The 20,976-nt window shown below is 35.0% G+C and overlaps 3 protein-coding genes and 1 long non-coding RNA gene across 7 annotated transcripts; 2 read left to right on the top strand and 2 right to left on the bottom strand.

The window, feature by feature from the left end:
* The first annotated feature begins 1,322 nt into the window (after nucleotides 1-1,322).
* Nucleotides 1,323-4,140, top strand: ScpX (Sterol carrier protein X-related thiolase). 2 transcript variants are annotated; one of them, XM_018460094.1, is made up of 4 exons: nucleotides 1,323-1,594; nucleotides 1,740-2,204; nucleotides 2,289-2,664; nucleotides 2,752-3,568. In XM_018460094.1, exons 2-4 carry the CDS (start codon nucleotides 1,775-1,777, stop codon nucleotides 3,566-3,568), a joined length of 1,623 nt encoding a protein of 540 aa, XP_018315596.1. In that variant the 5' UTR covers nucleotides 1,323-1,594; nucleotides 1,740-1,774. The 2 variants fall into 2 exon arrangements, with proteins under 2 accessions (XP_018315596.1, XP_018315597.1); XM_018460095.1 differs by lacking the exon at nucleotides 1,323-1,594 and having other exon boundaries at nucleotides 1,775-2,204; nucleotides 2,752-4,140.
* Nucleotides 4,141-6,061: 1,921 nt separating this feature from the next.
* LOC108730392 (GRIP and coiled-coil domain-containing protein 2) lies at nucleotides 6,062-16,954 on the top strand. 3 transcript variants are annotated; one of them, XM_018460067.1, is made up of 29 exons: nucleotides 6,062-6,457; nucleotides 7,806-7,904; nucleotides 7,977-8,060; nucleotides 8,240-8,406; nucleotides 8,530-8,621; nucleotides 8,853-8,939; nucleotides 9,523-9,688; nucleotides 9,841-10,066; nucleotides 11,027-11,180; nucleotides 11,332-11,461; nucleotides 11,533-11,763; nucleotides 11,835-12,008; nucleotides 12,142-12,302; nucleotides 12,403-12,685; nucleotides 12,753-12,867; nucleotides 12,973-13,087; nucleotides 13,166-13,288; nucleotides 13,518-13,868; nucleotides 14,063-14,233; nucleotides 14,310-14,465; nucleotides 14,549-14,656; nucleotides 14,748-15,023; nucleotides 15,148-15,202; nucleotides 15,277-15,418; nucleotides 15,496-15,604; nucleotides 15,828-15,937; nucleotides 16,031-16,172; nucleotides 16,252-16,355; nucleotides 16,469-16,954. In XM_018460067.1, exons 2-29 carry the CDS (start codon nucleotides 7,807-7,809, stop codon nucleotides 16,536-16,538), a joined length of 4,200 nt encoding a protein of 1,399 aa, XP_018315569.1. In that variant the 5' UTR covers nucleotides 6,062-6,457; nucleotide 7,806; the 3' UTR covers nucleotides 16,539-16,954. The 3 variants fall into 3 exon arrangements, with proteins under 3 accessions (XP_018315569.1, XP_018315571.1, XP_018315570.1); XM_018460068.1 differs by having other exon boundaries at nucleotides 6,063-6,457; nucleotides 8,240-8,397; XM_018460069.1 differs by lacking the exon at nucleotides 8,853-8,939.
* Nucleotides 8,809-20,905, bottom strand: LOC108730396 (uncharacterized). Its single transcript, XR_001936975.1, has 3 exons — nucleotides 20,833-20,905; nucleotides 15,110-15,119; nucleotides 8,809-8,820 (listed from the first exon to the last, which is right to left on the bottom strand). It is a non-coding gene; the product is annotated as an uncharacterized lncRNA (long non-coding RNA).
* LOC108730393 (G patch domain-containing protein 1 homolog) lies at nucleotides 17,193-20,583 on the bottom strand. The gene is made up of 3 exons (XM_018460071.1): nucleotides 20,343-20,583; nucleotides 19,875-20,247; nucleotides 17,193-19,675 (listed from the first exon to the last, which is right to left on the bottom strand). The coding sequence occupies exons 1-3, from the start codon at nucleotides 20,404-20,406 to the stop codon at nucleotides 17,287-17,289; spliced, it is 2,826 nt and encodes a 941-aa protein (XP_018315573.1). The 5' UTR covers nucleotides 20,407-20,583; the 3' UTR covers nucleotides 17,193-17,286.
* Nucleotides 20,906-20,976: the final 71 nt, after the last annotated feature.

Raw genomic sequence — 20,976 nt, 5'->3', positions numbered from 1 at the left:
ATGCAGTCGCACCAGTCGCACGCGCGACCGTCACTGCTGCAACGACGATCTACCACGGCTGGGACTGGTGCACGTGTGGTGCGGCATGTCAACTTTCGCGCGGGATTGACCTCAAAGTTGCGTTGAACCGCGACGTACCTCGCCGACGTGTTGCGAGCGCGAGCGATATCGAAAACAACGATCCGCCATCTTTTCGCTCGGCCAAAACACGACCGCGCAATGGCCGGCGCAGCGCCGTCCAGCGGCGTAGGCATTCGGCAAGTCTACGCCAATGTGCGGCGTAGACTTTAAACTTTAAACGGGTTAGTTCATTCGCGGCTTTTATCTTCCTCGGTTGGAACGTATACACGCAGGTGTATACGTTCGAATTTTCAAAGGAAGGAGAGTTTACGTGTAAAATAATTTGATTTTCCATATTGTTATTTCATCAATTTCAGCAATGATTTTCGGGTATAAGAAATAAATGCAGTTCAAATATTACATTACATTTATTTATTAATTTATACGTCGTAAACACAAAGTAACGTAACATTGATGCTGGCTGGGTGCTTTCCATTTTAATGTAAGTTCTATCTTTCTTGATATTCAGTGAGTAAAGAAGATAGAACGACACGTGTGTCGAATCAACTTAATTGTGTCATTAAATGGCATTCAATGTACTGTGATAAAACTGCTTTGGGAGCTATTGGGTACTTTCCATTTGATCACACAAGTATCGTTGTCTTTGTTACTCGTTTAAAGATAGAATGATGTCCGTGTCGATCCGTACGTGTTACTAAATGGAAAGCAATGTTGTGTGGAGCCTCTCATTTGGAAATGTCTATTTGGAAATTTTCTCAATTCAAAATACGATTCTTTTTAATATTATTACGAATTTTATTATTAATTTCATCATGTATAAATACGCAATTATCATCTTTTTTTTCCCTCTATACTATTATATGTTTTTTTCTTCTCCGTTAAATAGTGCGAACGGGAAATGGACAGATTTGCAAGGGAAATGAAATACTCGTAAACATTATTCTTCAGTTGAAGTTGATAAATATTCTGGCCTTACTGGACAAAAGTCAATCGTATGTTTTGCGCATCCACCCAAACGGAGCAACAAGTCATTATAATACTAAAATGATGTCAAAATGATTCCAAAATGATCATTAAAAGTCGTTTTTCAATCATTTCCGATTTCATTTTAATGTCATTTTGACGTTAATAGTGACTAATTGTTGTTCCGCTCAGGCAATTATTAAAATATTGCGCATAACTTTAAATTTATGCGAAGTATATTTTTATTATTATTATTATTATTTCAATAGAAAGTTTCCTCGATAGAGAAACATTTTGCGTGAGGCACGATTACACGTTAGTCGCAATTAAATAACACCTTGCGTGGAGCGTATTATTTTCACTAGAGACAACGATCTAGGTCGTTATTCGCGCCGTGGTGAGATGTGATCGTCGCTCGTTATCGTGAATCGGAGTCCGCTGTAAACCGCCTTGTCATTGTAATTTCTCTTTTTTGTTACAATCAACCGCAATACATGGAGGATTAAAGTCCAACGGAGTACGTCTCGCGGAGATCGATCGCCTAATCTCGGTAATCCTGTAGCAGCGACGTTACGTGTGTCATTTCTTTTTCTCTTTTTCCGTTTCTACTTTCACAACCTGAACATTCGTCACACGAGGAAGTCTCGCAAAAAGAACGGTTCTCGCTCGTGTTTTGCTTAAGGGAAATTTTGCAGCGTTTCGCTCGTGCCTGAAGAGACAGATCGCCAGGATGGTTTACAAGCCGAGAGTGTACGTGATCGGCGTCGGGATGACCAAGTTCGAGAAGCCCGGCCGTAGGGATGACTTCGACTACCCGCAAATGGCGAAGGAGGCGGTTACCAAGGCTCTGCAGGACGCGCGCGTATCCTACAACAATGTGCAGGCCGTCTGCGTTGGGTACGTGTACGGCGACTCCACTTGCGGTCAAAGGGCAATCTACGAGATTGGGCTCACCGGATGTCCCATTTACAATGTCAACAATAACTGCTCCACCGGCTCCACAGCTCTCTACCTTGGCAAACAGATAGTTGAGAGCGGCAACGCGGATTGCATTCTAGCGCTTGGATTTGAGAAGATGGAGCGAGGTTCCCTGATGTCCAAATTTTCAGATCGCACGAATCCCATGGATAAGCATGTTGAGCTCATGGCAAATATCGCAGGTCAATTCCAGAATTTTTAAAACATAAAATGAAACGGTATGTAATGTATTTAGCTTGTTTGTCTCATAATCATCGATGGCACAGGTCTGTCGGAGGGTCCTATCACCGCTCAAATGTTTGGCAATGCTGGGATCGAGCATATGAGGAAGTATGGCACAAAGCCCGAGCACTTTGCAAAAATCGCATATAAGAATCATCTGCATTCTACAAACAACCCGTACTCTCAATTCCAAGAGAAATACACCTTGCAGCAAATTATGAATTCTCCCAAAGTATTTGGACCATTAACGAAGCTCCAGTGTTGTCCCACTTCCGATGGTGCAGCAGCTGTCATTCTAGCTAACGAGGACTTCGTTCATAAGCATCATTTGGAATCACAGGCTGTCGAAATCCTTGCTATGGAAATGTCCACTGACTTATCCTCGACATTTAACACTCAATCGTGTATGAATATTGTCGGGTACGAGAAAAAATAAACAAGTTATTATATTATGTTTCCCAATAGGATCAATTGTTAGTTTACTAATTCTATTGCGATATTTTGCAGATATGACATGACAAGAAACGCAGCTGAGAAAGTTTTTACATCGAGCCACTGCAGGCCGAGCGACGTAGATGTGATAGAGCTGCACGACTGTTTCTCTGCAAACGAGTTAATCACTTATGAAGCCTTAGGATTGTGCGCTCCTGGTCATGCCGGTAAAATGATAGAGGCTGGAGACAACACCTACGGTGGCAAGTACGTTGTGAATCCGAGCGGCGGTCTAATCTCGAAAGGACATCCTCTGGGTGCCACAGGATTAGCACAGTGTGCTGAACTTACCTGGCAACTTCGCGGTGAGGCTGGCAAGAGACAGGTGCGAGACGCCAAATTGGCACTTCAGCACAACATAGGTCTGGGCGGTGCAGTCATCGTGGCTCTCTACCGCTTGGGCTTCTCGAAACGGGCAATAATCAGAAAGAACGTGAATGTTGCCGCTGATTCGAGTATCTTCCAAGCGGATGTACTCTTCAAGACACTGGCAATCGCGATGGAAGAAGATGATGAGAATCTGGTTGAGAGAATGCGTGGAATTTACGGATTTAAAGTCATAAATGGTCCCGGTGGCGCCGAAGGATATTGGATTGTAGACGCAAAAACGGGTAAAGGCAAAGTCGAGTACAATGGCAAAACCAAACCTGATGTAACATTCACGATTAGCGATACCGATATCGTCGATTTCATTTCTGGAAAATTAAATCCGCAGAAGGCTTTCTTCCAAGGGAAGGTTAAAATTCAAGGCAACATGGGGCTTGCCATGAAATTGCCCGATTTGCAGAAACGCGCCGCCAAAAAAATCGAGCTGCTTCGCTCAAGATTGTAAGATATTCAAAGTGCGGAGTTTGTTAAAATAGCACACTAAACAAAATACGTCCCTGTCTCTTTTTCGCGCGCTTTATCTTTTCCTATCTATCTGGCTATGAAAAATTACATTATCGGCAGTTTCATAATTATAATACATAAGTGTGTTATGAAATTCGGATTTCAATGCAAAAGGTTATTTTTATAAAATTGATAATAAAATGATTTCATATTATATTCTCGCGTAAAATATTCGCGTGCGGTAGTTTTGATATTTTATGCGTACAATCTGAAATAATATTCGAAACATAGTACAGAAGAGAGTTTCCAGTTTCATCTTGTACACTTTCAAAATGTCTTAACTTATATAAAATCAAGAAAATAGTACAGTACTATATAAATTTATGCAAATTTGTAATTATATATTCGAGAAATTTAATTGATGTTTATTCTCACTTAAATATCAATCTTCGCAGAAAACGACAGTTGTACGTAAACGAAGAAAGTATAATTTGCACACACAATATGTAAGTCTTCTATTAATACCATTGATATTTTTACGGGACATGTGATATAAATATTTGGAATGGTTTCTATTATATATATCTATACTTTTAAATACAAAAAATATAACATTTTGTACACACACACACACACACACACACACACACACACATATATAAATAATCTCAACAGCTCATCATTTAGCTGTGGTAAACAGTAGGAAAATATTCTCAACTAAATTCAGAGCAATTACATGCGTGTATTTAGACGCGAATTTTATGTTTTTTACATTCCAATTAAGCAGTGAGAGTCATTCGTACTCGTAAATCGCGTACTATAAAATGTACTTTACAATTTTTTTAATACTCTCGAATCAGCTATATATTGTTACAAGATGTATAATATAATTGCATTATAACTTCCTAAGGTGCAATTATACACTGTTATATAAGGACGCAGTTATATGTATAAATGCATCATAAGTAGTACAAATGAATTATATTTATACTTATAGTTTTTTATTCTAAAGTTTATTCTAGATTTTTAAAAATATCTTGTTGAAAAATAAATGATTTGAAAGATAAAATTTTGAATGTGGATCGAATAAAATTTTCGATTGCTTCTCTATCAAGTAGACAATTATATTAGCTATAAAAAAGTTATATTTGATTATATAATAATCATATATACTGAAAATCTATAGAGAGAGATTCTCACTAGGTTTTTACAAGAATATATATATAAAGGATTATGGAAATATCGATTTAAGTTGATAAAATTCAAATTAAAAATTTTTTAATTTAAATATTTCTATAAAAAGATACAATAAATGCATAACAATTATACTGTAAATAAATAAAACAGATATAAAAATTAATTATTTTAAAAATTCAAGATCTATATTAAAATGAAGTAAGTAATTTGTCTTCATTTTCTTCATCAGAGAAATTATCCTTTTTACTAGACATTCCATAATCATGTTAAGGATTCTTATTATTAGAATTGTAGAAGAATACAAAGCAAAATTTTTTAATATAATATATAGGAACTCTAATACATTTTTATATGAAAATGGGGAAAAATATATAAAAGCTGATATTTACAATTACACATTTCTGTGAAAATAATATTAGACAACATGAGCATAAATAGAAAGTTTCAAGACTTCGAATTATTTTCTTTAAAAGAAGTTAAATTCTGATGATGTGCAATGCGTTTCAAGTATCTTAATGATTAATAGGAGTAAATCATTTGATACAAAGTAGGGTAGATAACTTGACAAGGTAATGCAAAATTAAAATATTGCATTCGACAAGTTAATCGCTTATCATGATGTATTATAAATATATTATATACATATATAAATATAAACATATATACTATGTTTATACAATTTTATACTGAGTGACGGAGATGGGTGAAATATTTGGTGTATTAATAAAAGTTAATAAAAATAATTAATCCTCTTTTTTTTTAATGTCCTGTCTATTTTATAATATTTCGATCTTTTCACTATACGTCTCTCGTATTCCGCATGTTTATTACGAATGTTTATTTTATCCACCATAGCTTGTGATTGAACAATCTTTCTAGATTAATATAGTTTTCTTGATTAATATATTGAGTAATATATTAAGTTAGGTTTTAATAGCACCTTAATTTTGCACACCCACAAAATGAAAAACGCATAAATATAATATAAGTCTGTCGCGCTGTACATTCCTGAAGACGTTTGAAATACAAAGCTTTGAGGGGATATCCACTGTGACATTTGTGATATCAAGATGAAAGATATCTCATGGATATCGTAATTTTTTAAGCTCGATCGCGCGTATTTTACTTCCGCTCGCGCAATTGAGGCGAAAAAAATGAATGAAGACGAAGCTTCGCCTCGCGCGTGCAACATGCGCTCAAGATGTCTTCGCGCTTCCCTATATTTATAGCTAGAGACAAATATACACCTTGGCGTAGGTCCAATCGCCCGTATACCCGCACACAGTCTACGGGGAAAACGGACAAACTCCGTAATAGCGGAGCTGTGTCAGTGCTATTAGTGACGTCGCGCGCAGCGTAGGAATCTCGAACGCGGACGCGTGCAAAAAGAGAAGAAGAAAAAATAGAAAAAATGAGCGAGATCCGCGGATAGACACTACAGAGGCGAACCGACTTTCGAGGAAAGACGAGATCGTGAGAAACTACTCCCCTTTACGATGCGAGTGCTGTCCGATTACGCGATTACGATGCGATTACCGTATTCATTCAGAATGGAAGAGACGACGAGCGCCGCGACGACGAACGCCCGTTTCTGACCGAGCGACGACCGACCGATTGACCGACCGGCAACAGCCTACGATAAATTTAATTCACGTCGGCTCGCCGTATTTGGATTAATATCGGTGCCGATTGAGTGAGTAGCAGGCATCATATAAAAACCGACGCGACAGATTGCGTAACGTAAGAGATAAATCGTCGAGAGATAGATAGGCATCGCGTCAAATGGAGAACGCGAATAAGTCTATCCCCCACGTTCCTTCCGGGCTCCTCTGATTCCCGTTTTACATAGGCAAAAGATGGGTGAAAAAAAAGGGAAAGAGACAGCGTGGCATTGAAATTTTATAAATAAATCGCCGCGCCGGTGCGCACAGTTCTCACGCTTGTTACGCGTGTGTGCGTATGTATGTGTGTATGCCTGTGCGTATTGTCAGAAATATGTATGAAGACGACAATGCAGCTCGTGAATGTTCGCTGGCGACAAATTCACTGATCAATCAGAAATCAACTTTTTAAACAAGTTTTATTGTTCTTTTCTTTCTATTTTTTGGCATCGCGTGAATTATTAAAATATTCTTCACAGATTTTGCGATCAGACGATTCATTAAACGGAAATTTAAACTTGCACTCATGCAATAGTGACTTTGCTATTACGTACGTTATTAACAGCATAAGTAAAGGCGCTCTGGAATAGGTATATTATACCGGTTACAATTTTTTTTCCATCGCAATTAGGAATTCTTTTTGATAGACGAGTCAATTTAAAATTAAGTGATTAAACATGCAGTTTTTTTTATAGTTTTACGAGTTTCTTTAAATTCATCGATAATGATAAATTCATCGATAGATATGCAATTATAAAAAATTGGCCAATGATTTTTTAACAGAGAATATAATGAAATGCAGAGGTTTCTCTTTTTCCTGACAAGTGTATTTTGTCTAATTGATTTGACTAATTGATTTTAAATTTTCCTATCAAATTATTTACTTTTTCTTTTTCGCACTTAAGAGAGGAGAAAATCATTATGCCGTTGTATAAAGTATATCAATAATTAGTGTCATGCGATACAACTAATTGTAAGAAAAAAATAAATTACGGAAATGTATAATCGTGAATTTAAAAAGATCTCGTAAAATTAAAACGTAATTTCATTTTTATCTGTAATTTTTATGTAAATCTTTTCATGCCTCTTTTTACACGAATCTCTCTTTAAATAAAATAATATCAACAAATATATTTAGAATTTGAAATATTATATATTGTATATTATCGTTACTATTTTTAAATGGTAATATTTATGTTTTGAAAACATTAAAATCAATATAAATATTATTTCCGTTAGATGAACAATTGGATCTATCTTTGCTTATTAAATTACATTTTATATGTTTCTTTTTCATTTCCTTCGGAAATATCTATAAATAAATTTGTTTTATTTCGAGATACTATAAGAGAATATAATAAAAAAAAAACTTGTACACAGAATGCACTCCATGTATTCATCTAAAAAAGGCGATCCTCTTTGCCCTTTGGGTTTCCACCCGCAGGTTCGGTGGCCAACGCGTTGCAAACGATGTTTTAGGTAATTACTTAAAGCAAAGGCTAAGGAACAATACAAAATGCGCATTTCGAATCAATAATAATATCTCTTCAGGGATTATAAAGAGCATGGCGGCAGAAGAAACAGTCTGGGAGACATCACGTCTTCGTCTCCCAGTCTTTCCTCAGATTCTGCACGGTAGGTCCTTTCGCCCACTAATTATAAATTGCATAAAATGTCAATTATTATAACGCGCCTTTGCTATTAGCATAAGTTAATAAAATATCTGCAAAATAATATCGCAATAGTGATATATTGTTTTGAAGAACTGTATATCATAGAAAAATTGATTGTTGTTGTGAATGAATTATTTAAAGTGGACCCGAGAACAAAAGGATATGGTCTTCCGCTACGAATTTGGCGAAAGACGAAACCAAGAATGATCATTTGCAACCGCCAGCGTCAGCTGGATGGACATCGTTGATGGATCTTTCCGCTATAGATAAGAATCCAGAAGACGCTCCTAAATTAGAAAGTAATAAAAGCGAAGTACTGAGACAGATTAAACGTCAAATTAATATTGGAATTAGTAACTAATGTCAGATCTTCTTCTTTTTTTCTTAAATCACACTAATTTACGGTTGCGTGAATCTACGTGGCAATCCAGATGTTAGAAAACCGGCGAAGCTTCAAATAAAAAATGTGATAAGCAACAGTAACAGTGGCACTTCGGAAAACGACGTTGAATTTATTATTCAGGTATCCCTTCGTTAACTAACTCACTAGTGGCATGGAATGCTTTATGTCAAATAAAACATACACATCTGCATACAAACACGCACATAAACGCTTATAAACGTCTTCTTTATACAAAGGCGCCTTGTAGTTACATGTACAGCAGACGGTAGCGTAGCAACATTCAATGATAAAAGAGATGTGAAAACAAATGTGAAATTCTCTTTTGCACTCTCATTTGTCACACTACTTTAGGTAAGGAAATCACGATCAGCACCGTCCAAACAGGTGGTCCAGGACGGGCCGGATAATATTATGGTAAAGAGAGAAGACACCAAGGAGGTGAGCCGATCGCCGCTTTCGATATAGCACGGAAATCTTGCGATTAATAACTATCATATGTGTATATCGCCCATCATATCGTTGTGTGATGCCGTTGTTTACGTACTTGATATACACCCAGATTCATAATGTCGTATATCGTGAATTATGAAGCATTTTCGCGATACTGTACTTCAAAACTATCATTAAATGTATTTTGTTTAAATGTTAATTAACTTGTTCAGATATTAACTGTATGTAGATCGATGTTACGCCTGTATATGTATAATTTAAAGAAAAGTTTCTATCAAAAAGATGATTTTGATGTTTGTATTATAAGTATATATGATAATGCATCTATCTATATATCATAAGATATGTGTATGTGAACCTCTCAGATCTGACTTTTAGAAAAAATGTTGCATACATGCAGCAATGGATTTAAAAATGCATTAAATTATTCAAGCGCAACATTATTTTTATAGTCTTGCAATTTTTATGTTATTTACGAGTGTCAGAATTGAGAGGATTAAGCGAAGATTGAATATATGAACAGCATAATCTTGATGATAAGTGCCAATTAACAGATATTTACTCCTCACAGAATGAAATTGAAAAATTGAGGTCTCTGTTAAATGACATGAGAGCAAGATGTGAGAAGGCAGAGAAAGAAAAAAGCGAGATATTACTGCGTCGATTGACGACCATGGAGACAATGTCGAACAAAACATCGACAAGCGAAGTGACAAAGCTACAGAAGAAAAATGAAGGTATTAATTTTTTTAAGTTTATAGAAAATGCAATAGAAAATTTTTATAGAAAAATTCTCTGTAATATATTATGCTCTTTCATCGCATTATCATCACTTAAAAAATTTCTTCTAAACTCCTATATAATACGTAGTGTCACATGCGTGTTTTAGCACTTGTGCAAGAAAAAAATGTATTGCTGGCAAAGATAAAAAGTTTGGAAAAAGAAACGATTAGTAAACCGTACAGAGGTGAAAAGGACAAAACGCACGACGAATTACGTTCGAAACTGAAAGCCGCAGAAAATCTTTGCGAAAGTTTAATGGATGAAAATGAAGATATGAAAAAGGAAATCAGACAGTTAGAAGAAGAAATCTATGAGTTGCAAGATAATTTTAGGTACTATATTTTCTTGCATAAAGGATATTATGAAATATCCTATTGAGATCCCGCAATAATGTTATGCATGCTACTTACTTATTGTAGTTTTTCAAAGATATAACTTTATATAATTTTATGCTTAATAAAATTATATATAATAACATGTCTCATACATTATTTATTTCAAATGGCTTTAGTTTTGTTTTAAAATTGATAACAATGGCAATTTTTGGTATATGTATTTATTAATATTATAAAGAAAAATTCTAATTAAATATACTAATAGATTTATATCATTATTAAAAAATTGCGAAGTACGACTCGCCATTATTTATATAAAATGAGTGATTTTAATATTACATATCTATCAAAATCGGTATCTCTGTTCCTTTCAATAAATTATTATCGCATTTCAATTTTTGCGAAAAAACCTTTTTATGTCCAAAAGATTTATTCAGGATCTTTACGCATATGGCAATGCAACACGTATGCGAAGTCAAACCGTTTTATAAAAAAAAAACCTGAAAATTGTACGTAGGAAATCATAAGTTTCAAAAGAGATCACAATCTTTTGCAAAATGAACTATATGTGGATTGTTGCAGGACAATGATTTGGACAAATTTGAGATGTATGTAATCCTTAATACGACTGGCACTTGTTGATTCTTTATTTGACAACCGTGATCATACCTATAAAATAAAATCCATGAACTTTTTTTTCGGAAGAGAAGTCTAGCGGAGAGACTATGAGATATTTCACATTAAAATTTTATAAGGTTTGAAAATTTTTTGAAAGAGAGCAATATATGGAATATCATACCGTTCTTCTCTCGCAAATTTTGTGTAGAATTTCTTTCGCATCTTTATGAGGAACAGAGATACTCAAACGTGACAAAATCTGCGACAAATCTGTGAATGGTTACACTGTGTCGCGCTGCAATATGTGTTCTTTATACGAATATAATTTTCGCATATAAGGGACGAACAAGCAGACGAGTATACTCGTTTACGAAAAAGTTTGGAGCAATCGAACAAAAATTGCCGAATATTGTCATTCAAATTGCGAAAAGTAGAACGCAAAGCCGAAGAATCAGAAAATGATCGGTCAGCTTTAGAGAAGAAATATGAAGAGGTAAATATATAACAACAAATAAAAAATTTCTTTCTTATTAAATTTTAATAACACATAATGTAGTCAAATAATTGCCGTTCTGTAATTCATATTCATTAAGTATAAGATTATATTACATATTAAATCTCCCTATTTACCTATAATTTATTAGGTAAAGAAAACAGAAGAGATTTTGCAGAAAGTAAGCAGTGCATTCCAGAACAGAACGCAAAAGAAACCGACAGAATCCACAACAAAATTGCAACTTAAAAAGATGGTTGACGAAATGGAGAAGGAAATAGGTTTAATGATCATTGTATTTTTATAAATTTCGTACAAATCAAATACCTCATTTAAACTGTTAATGTTTTAGAGGACATGCTAAATATTTTTACCAATATTAAAAATGGACATAATGTCGACATACCGGATGTAAAATCGAAAGATAATAATACTTTAAAGTATGATAAACTTCTGAAAGAACATGAATTGCTTAAAGAGAAATTCGAATCTGCTGTGAAAGAACTGGCTAGCGAAAAAGAGAAGAAAAAAATTCAGACGAGTATAAAAGTAGAAGATACCAAAAATGTGGATTTACAAAATGGTAGAAAAGACATGAATCTTGCATTAACAACAGTAAGATTAGACATACTTAAATTGTAAATTTTATTACAGTGAAGAGAAAGTTGGACGAAGTAGTTACTTTACGAGAAGCTGAAAGAAAAGCCTGGGATAAAGAGAAATTGGCGCTTTCAGAAGAAAAGGAGAAATTGAAATCTAAACTATTATTGCTATCGTCCGAAAAATTAAAAATTTATAACGAGGTTGTACAACTAAAGAAAGATCTCGGTAAAATTTGTGCTTTATTTTTAATATAATTATAAAATCACAGTTTTTTAACTAGTCTTGCATATTTTTAATATATCCAAATATTATTAGAAAACTACTGATAATGGTATATATGACTTTCATTATATTACAGAAACAGCTAAAACGTCAGAAAAAGATACAGCAACGATGGAAACAACAATAAATGAAATAACAGAAAAACTTTCGCAAGAACAAGAAAAGTGTAAAAGGTTACAGGATGATTTGTCATCGTACACCGAAAGGGAATTAAAAATGTCGCAATCGATAACATCTGTAAATATTATTTTTATTCTAGCAAGAAACGTTATTTACAGCTGACTAAATTAATAAATCTATCTTGCGATACTCATATTATTTTTTTCGATTAAAATAGGTTGAACAGACGAAAGCCAAGCTTGATTTTGAGGTAAAACGTTTGAAAAGGGAATTAGAAAGTACAAAGTCTACGACATTAACGAAGATCGCGGATCTAACTGCAGAGCTTACGGAAGTTAAGCAGGAGAGAGAGAAATTAACATCGCAACTTAATAGCGAGAAAGAAGCGAAGGAAACTGAAATAGCAGCACTTAAGAAAAAAATAACTTCCTTAGAAAAGGCTGGACAAAATACAAAACGCATGAATGAGATGAAAGAAACTTACGATGAAAAAATATTAAGTACAGTATCGCAAGATACAATTTATTTCTCAAATGTATTATGGACTTAACGTGACGAAATTTTCAGATCTCGAGAATGAGATTAAGAAACATCAACACGAGCAAGAAACTCTTACCAAACAATATCAAGAGCTTACGAATTCAAAGCTGCAGGTTGAAAGGGAAAATGAATCTCTGAATAGGTAAACAGCAATTCGACACTAACGGTGTGAGGAGTAAGAATTCATTGCCAACAATATTAAATGCCTCATATAACTTTCTTCATTTAATCTTACGTTTTATTATAGCAAATGCTTGGAACATAAGAGAGATTTAAAAAATATACAAACCGAACTTGAAAAGTTGCGTAATTCGATGAGAACGAAAGAGAGTGAGTGGCGATTAGAGAAATCTGCTCTTGAGGTATAGAGATTTCATCATACAATTATTATTAGAAATTTTAGCTTGAAAAATCCCATTATCGTTGAGTTATACTTTCAGGGCCAAATTCGTGACAATCAATTGCCGAACAAAGTTATTGTAGAAGAATTAAATGACGAAATTAATACATTGAAGAAAGAGAATGCCACTTTATTGGAACGATTGGAGGATGTAAGAAAAATAGTAAGTACATAATATCTATTATTTATGTTTAATTTTGCTGTTTCGTGAATATATACAAAACATCAATGTATTGTTATCCACTTTTTTGTTTTTACATTATTTTGGCTAATTTCCAAATTTATTTAAATTTTTAATTATTCTCATATACATATATGTAAAAAATATAATTTTAATTATTAACATTAGCGGTCTTTCAATCTTATTATTGTTTAATTATTTTAATTTACAGAATGACGACTTGTCTACAAAACTGAAAGATTATCAGGCAGTTTCCAAGATTCATCAAGCATTGACACCAGACACCACAGCACTGGAGTCAGAAATTCGGAAATTAAAGAATGCCTTGACAAACACAGAAAAGGCTAAAAAGGCAGATCTGGCGCAGTGTAAAATGCGCTACGAGCATAGAATTACGGCGATCAACGATGAAATACAAGCAATCCAGAATCAATTATCACGATACAAACGCGAACGTGATACTTACAAACATATGTTGGAAGGCGCGCAAAAAACTATAGGCGAGCTAAAATCTACGAGACAAGGTAGACTCTCTAATGCATCTTCGGGGAAATCCGACGAGGTAAATAATTAACAATATATTTTCAAATCAATATGCTTTTGTCAATACCATTACATCAATATTTAAATTTATTTAAAAAATTTTGAAGATATTCCTAAAGATGATTCTTTGAGAACATCTTCAAACTGTGTTCTATCCTTTTTTAACTATTAATTATCTTCTATTAGGAAAAATATATTTTCCTGTTATTCTAGGATGAAGAATCATCGAAAGCTAACATCTTAGTACTAGAAAAACAAATCAGTTGTATGGAAGACGAACTTTCTGAGACAAAATTAGAAGCCTCCAGGCTAAAGGCTGAATTAGTTTCAGAAAAATCAGCTAGTCACGTTAAAGTCTCTGAATTGCAATCCCGAATTAACGAGGTAATTATAAATTAGATTTATTGGATGCAAATAATACATTTCCAAATATATCATTACTGATTCGTTGTGATTGCAGTTGGAAGAGGAGCGATTGCTCACCAGCGGACGCTCGAAGATTCCAGGATTGAAAGTGCGTATGGAGTTGGCTTGGCAGAAAGAGAGAGAAGAACATCAAAGGTTACTGCAAGAAACGGCAACATTAGCGCGAGATCTACGACAAACACTATTCGAGGTATTGATTAGTAGTTTAGAATAAAAACAAGATGACATAGTTAATTCAGACTTTTTACAACTTTACGAGTGTTATTTATGCAGATAGAAAGAGAACGTAGCAAAGAGCGGCTTGAAAACAAAAGGAGACAAGATCAGTTAAAGAAAGTGTTTGATGAAGAGAAAGATGAAAATAAGAAAAAATTATCGGAGGTATTTAAATATTTGTATAAGTGTGTTTTGAAAATATAGTCGTTGAAAGATTGATAATTTTCGGTTCGTAAATCGTATTAATTAATTTTAGTTGCAATGCGACCTACTTGAGCTGCGGGACGCGCATGCGAAGTTAAGAACGAGCAATGAGAAAATGAGACGTGAAAAAGAGCGACACGAGAAGGAGAGACAAGAACTCAAAGAAGTTATATTAAATAAATGCAAATTGGAGCAAACTGAATTGCGAAACATTAATATTCTTATGCAACAAGTACAAGATTTGTTACAGCTATTTCCTGAATTAAATACTGTAACGGAGAACGGAAAACCTGATGTATACACGCCAACACCACCGAGACGATTGAAGGTATAAAAAAATGAGTATTCGTATATAATATTAGTAGGGAACGAAACATTACGTCAATTATTATCGTATAATCCAAAATTACAAACGCGTTAAAAACTTTTTAAAAATATATAATTATTCGCAGGGACCAAAATCCAGGGAGTCGTCGCCAATGTTAGAAACAAAAAGTGACGTCAAAGGTACTTTGAAATAAAGACTTAATTAATTTTTGTATAAATAATTTACTGTTAATGTCGTTGTAAACTGTATGCAGCTGTAACTCCAATACTTGGCGAAAGAACAGAAAAATTAGAATATACTATTAAAAAATTAATGGACGTGGCGAAAGAACTTAAGGAATCAAAGAAGACGGCAGATGAAACGAATGCAATGCGGTTGAAGAAATTGGGGAAGAGGTGAGCTTTCGCGATTTATAATTCGTCTAATTTCTTGCCAAACTATTCAGAGCATGAAAAATATTATGTTGTTTTAGAGCGACGTCAGTAGAAAGTGATCCAGGAAAAGGAGTGGTGTTAAATCGCGGTAAACCACGTTTGAAAAGAAAGAGTCTCTCTTTGGAACAAACGTCTGGGCATCAGGAGGTAAACAGGATGCTTATTATACAGACAATCTTTTTGTGAAGTATAAGAAATAGTTTTCTGAGATAAGAGATCTTATGCCAAATATGCTGTTTACATCTCTAGTTCTCTGTACGAAATTCGATCTCAAAAAGATACCAATTTTTACAATCTGAAAATATTCATACAATTCTGGAATTGTAATCTTTCTTCTTTTGATTACTGCTAACTTTTGCATAAAATATAGTCTGCAGGTATTTGGGGCATGGACAGCAATTTGTCGAGCATGCAATCATTGGAAGGATCAGAAGTGGAATCTCGCGGAACTAGTCGACAGAGAGATTCCAGTGTAGATAGGTATCGAAATAATATTCGTAACATTACAATGATCTTTTGAAGTATACGCATAATACCGGTAATGAATATATATTTGATAATTATTATATTTAGTCGCCTTTCCGGAGGATCGACAAAGAGCGAAATGTTAGATCGGGACAAGAAATATCGCAAGGGCATAATACGAAAATTAACACATAAGTTAACTAAATCATCTAGCGTCGATGACCCGAATATGACCGACTACTCGCTTCAGGCAAGAAGATATTTAAATATTCGAAATTATTTTTATGCAAGTAGAACATTATTTATTAAAATGATCGAATACTTGACAGACATCTGGTTCTGAAACCAGCATCAATGAAACCCTTAAGTTGGAAAAGAAGAACCTAAAGAAGAAATTAACAGCCATGTTCAAAAGAGGTTCAAGAAGCAGCAGGTACGCCAAAAAATTGTGTAAATTATCTAATATACATAAAAATAGACAAAAGAATTTATTATTAAAAAATTCAAATATAACAATGTTTAATAAAAGTTATGATACCTTTTCAGCGCAGAGAAAAAGACTGGAACCGGCAATTCCAGCAGACCTGCTTCAAGGAACTCCATGACATCGGATTAATAATCCCACATGTGTGATCTTGTTAAGAAACTTGATATTTTGACTAGACGTCACGATTACTTCCCCAGAGAGAGAAAGAGAGAAACATTACATTCGATGATACTGTAATAAAAAGGTGGACTGCTCAAAACTCGTATTTAGATATATCGGGATGATTTTAATAGAAAAATGCACGTACATGTGTATTCTCGTATATCCATAGCGTCTTAAATCTTTAAACCACGATATCTACAATGGTTTAATATTCAAAACAAGTAGTCGCCATTTAATATATATATCTATCTTATGAAAATTTTTCACAGATAAAAAATGGCTCGTGAATATGAGTGTGTGTAAAATATACATATCCTTTGTACAATGTACAATCATTGGAAAATATAATGTATAAAGTATTACTGACTGTATCCAAGAGTTATTTTAAGTACCTTATATCAAATTAAAATTCTATTGGACCTAACAAATTACAAATCGTGTTAGATTTGTTGACATGATCAGAATTGCAGTTTAAATATGTATTTTCAGTTTATATTACAGCTGTACATATATGCATCGCGAAATATATATATATATATAAGTGCATAAATATTATACGATTTAATTAAATAATATATGAAACAGTTTTAATTGGGCATAAAGCATCTCGAATGTCTTATATAATTATTATGATGAGTACTTAAAAGGTATTTTCATTACTTGATAAATCGATTTATCTGTTACTCGAATCATCAAAAGATAAAATAAACAGAAATCAATGTTTCGAACGTTTCTCTTTCTTAGATTTTTTCTTATGCTTGGAGCTCTTATATTTATCTTTCTCCTTATGTTTATGCTTCTTCTTCGATTTTTTCATCTTGTCTCGTTCCACCCATTTTCCACCGAGTTTCGAATCCTCCATAGTTTTCGATACCACGACACTTCGAAATACTGGTTTTGACAATTGATCAGTATTATCAGCTTCTGTCGTTGTAGTACTGTCTTGTTTCAATAATCTTTGTGGCAGGACCGGACCATACATATCTGGCAGTATCGCAGTCTCTTTATCATTAGTTACATCGTTACGATCCATAAGATCGTTCTGCGATTCACCAGTAATCGGCGGACTAGTTTCTGAAATGTTAGACGTCTTACTTTCGTCATTAACGTGTTTCGGTTGTGTCACCAAGCTGTCGAGATCTAGTTTCGCAAAGATTCCTCGCGGCGGCGATGTATTGCGTTGCACATTTATCTCCTTCGGATCTTTTCCAATCAAAATCGATTTGACAGCCTCGTTGTCAACATTATCTTCCGTCTCGCTGTCGGATTCCTCGCTGCTGCTGAGAAAGATTGCCTTGAACAGATCCTTCTTTTCTTCCGACTGATCTTTAAGCGCAGACACCGGCTCAGGTGTTTTTTCCTTCTCTTTTATTTCTTGAATTGTTTCATCTTTTAAATTATTTCCTGTATTTTGTTCGACATCTTTTGATGTTGCGGAAGAAATATTGTGAATACCCTTGCCAAAAACTTTTTCATAGGAAGCTTCGAAAATTCTAAATTTTTCAGAAATAGGTTCTAAAGGTTGGTAAATGTTAGACGGAATATTATTGGAGTCAATGGGAATCGGTTCGTTTAAATTTTCTTCTGTTTTACTTGACGGCAGGGGAATGTCTTCCACTTGTGTCTCAACTGTATCCACAGCTTTCGTAAATTTTGATGAGCTACACCAGTCCAAGGAATCAAAGACTGAGAATTTGGCTGATTTCCTATCTGTTGCGATCGGTGCACACCCGACTTTCGGTTCGGGAATATTAAATCTTTTACAAACGATACTCGTCGGCTTCCATTCGCTTCGTTGTCGCGTCAGTTTGCCAAACATTTTCAATCTTACTGCTTCCTTTACGTCCTTTTCCGGATCTATTCTGTCTGTCGTCTCATTAGCACTGTGTACAAACTTATCTGCCATATAATTATTCGATTGCTCCAGTTTTGTTGCTTGCTCGAATTCTTCGCGTTCTTGCTCTCTCTCCCAATTAGTCATAGAAAGTGGTTGAATACTTTCGAACTTATCCTTCTCGCTATTCTTCGAGAAGATAAGATACTGCTCGAATCGTCTCTGTTTATCCGGATCAGATAGGAACAATTTTCTCGTTTCACTCTTATCCGAGAAATCATTCTCCAGTGATTTACCCGTGCTTGATTGTGCAGATAAAGATTCTTTAAAATCTTCCAATTTCTTTAAGTTACTCATATCGTCTTTGCTGGAACCGACAATACCACCTTTGACAAAATTTTGTTCGTTTAATTTGTCTAGCCAAGAGTTGGTCGTCGTCTTCTGCTGCGTCTCTAATTTTCTTCTCTCTTCTGTTTGTTGTTTACCATGCAAATTCAAGGTTTTTAAAATAATATTAGAGGCAACGGATGTGCTCGATGATGCCTGTGACTTTTTCAAACATTCATCAGGGTCTTCCAAGATTCGCGCTCTGTCTGTGGCGTTCAATGGTTCCCTGCGTTTACTTTCTACTGAAGTTGTAATCGGCGGATAAAACCTACTTTTCCTAATAGTGTGTACTGGTGCAAAATTCTTCGGCAATTCTGGAGGTTTGAAGACTTTCTTGCTCTCTAGTCTTTCTTTCGCATGAGTAAAATTGTCCAAACAATCAGTTTGCGAACTACTCGGTCCATCCTGAGACCATCTTGTCTTTGCCTTATGCTCGGGACCCAAAGCAAAATCGTAACGCGACATGTCTTCTTTCTCATATATATCCTCGTCGTCAGCTTCGAAGGCACCAACTCCAAACGCCTGGCCATGAATCGACAATTTCTTGTTTTTATCTTGGACGCAAAAAGCTGGACTGTCAAATAGATTGATATGACTGGAAAGGACTTTCCGCCTATCTAAACCCGAGTAACCAATGCCAAAATAATTATCTTTCGGTTTACACCGGAATGGCTCGTAATCGTCAGGTGCAAAAGTAATATTAGTAGAGTCATCATCCGAATCCTCGGAATTGCTTCCAGTCATTTCGGGATTGTTCTGTGCTAGTTTTAATTTTTCATTACGTAGCTTTATCTTCTGCTTTTCTTTCTTCGTTAGCCTGGAACCTACACCTTGACCAGGTTTCCAGCCCATTTTCTTGAGCAGGACGATACCCACTGTTTCTCTGTAATTGTGAGCAATTAAAATGATCAGAAATTAATATAACTTTAAATCTAAATGGAATACAAATCAAACACAACATAAATTAAAGTAAATAATTAATGCACTACTCTATTTTTTCTCAAACAAAAACATACCGTTAATAATTTCAATTTAAAACTAACAGAAATTAAATGGCATTATTAATTTTTGCAAATACTAACTTGACAGGTCTTAGAAGCTCCTTTAAGATAGGAGTACCAGGAATAGGTCCTTCCTGGCACATCCTCTCCCTCTTTTTTCCTTTCTGTCCATGATCAGCATAATCGCTGGTGGCTCGAATACCTTTAGGAGCTATCCCGAAGAGACTCGTGTCCTCTTCATCCATAAAGTCTTCTGGTCGCTGAACAACGTTGTCTGCTTTGCTGCTTCTGGAAGACTTGAATTGCTGTGGTCTCCAGCCATCGCGAGTGCCGACGGTGTTGAAGTATCCTGCTGAGAAACCGCCTGTAAAGGCTCCGTGAAACCTACGTCTACCTTGGGCGTCATATGCATATTGATCCTCGACCGTAATGGGCTTCTTTCGCGGGATGTTCTCTGTGAGATCAAAACTTTTTGATATAACGCAATAAAAAGGATATTTATGATACAATATATATTCTTAAGCACTGTAATTTATTCCGTTTGTATACCTTCGTCCAAAGGGTCAAGAGGAACGCCGAATGTCACGTAATTCTCTTCATCCGAATCGCCCATTTCCAAAGAAACCAAATTCCTGCGGTGAAATCTTCTCGTTTGATTTAATCAAATGCGACAACTTTAATCAAGTGCTCTTCGATCACAAAACTAAAATTGCGCAGAGCGCATTTCAGGTTAAAAGAGAGACATCATTCACGAGGATACAAAAACTCAACAAAACTCAGCAGACGGCTTCGACGTGATCGACGTGGGGGGGGTGTGTGTTTATTGGTCTCGACGGTAAACCGCAATCAAACGTAGCCAATCAACATTTGCTTCAATTGGAACAAAAAAAAGCGAAGTTTCTTTTCTCTGATTGGCTGAATCCCACGTGATCTCCATGCATTGCCATGCCTCTCTCTCGAGCTTTAATATGCGAGTCAGGTTAGGCTTATCTTGTTAACCTGATTTTTATCAATATCGATATTATCGTCAATTCAGCACAAAGTGGAAATCCGCATTATCATTTTCAGATTGCTTCGAAAAATGTGCTTTCGAATATATAATCTATCCTTGACTCGTCAGGTCTGAGAAACGCCGCGGCGCAACCGTCAGATGTAGAAACTAGAAACAGTCTCTCTCGCGAAA

Source organism: Mycetomoellerius zeteki, unplaced genomic scaffold (genome assembly GCF_001594055.1).
Source record: "Mycetomoellerius zeteki isolate Tzet28-1 unplaced genomic scaffold, Tzet1.0 scaffold91, whole genome shotgun sequence".
In the NCBI taxonomy this organism is placed as follows: domain Eukaryota; kingdom Metazoa; phylum Arthropoda; class Insecta; order Hymenoptera; family Formicidae; genus Mycetomoellerius; species Mycetomoellerius zeteki.
Note: the sequence above shows the minus strand (reverse complement) of the source record. Positions and strands in the feature narration are given on the sequence as shown.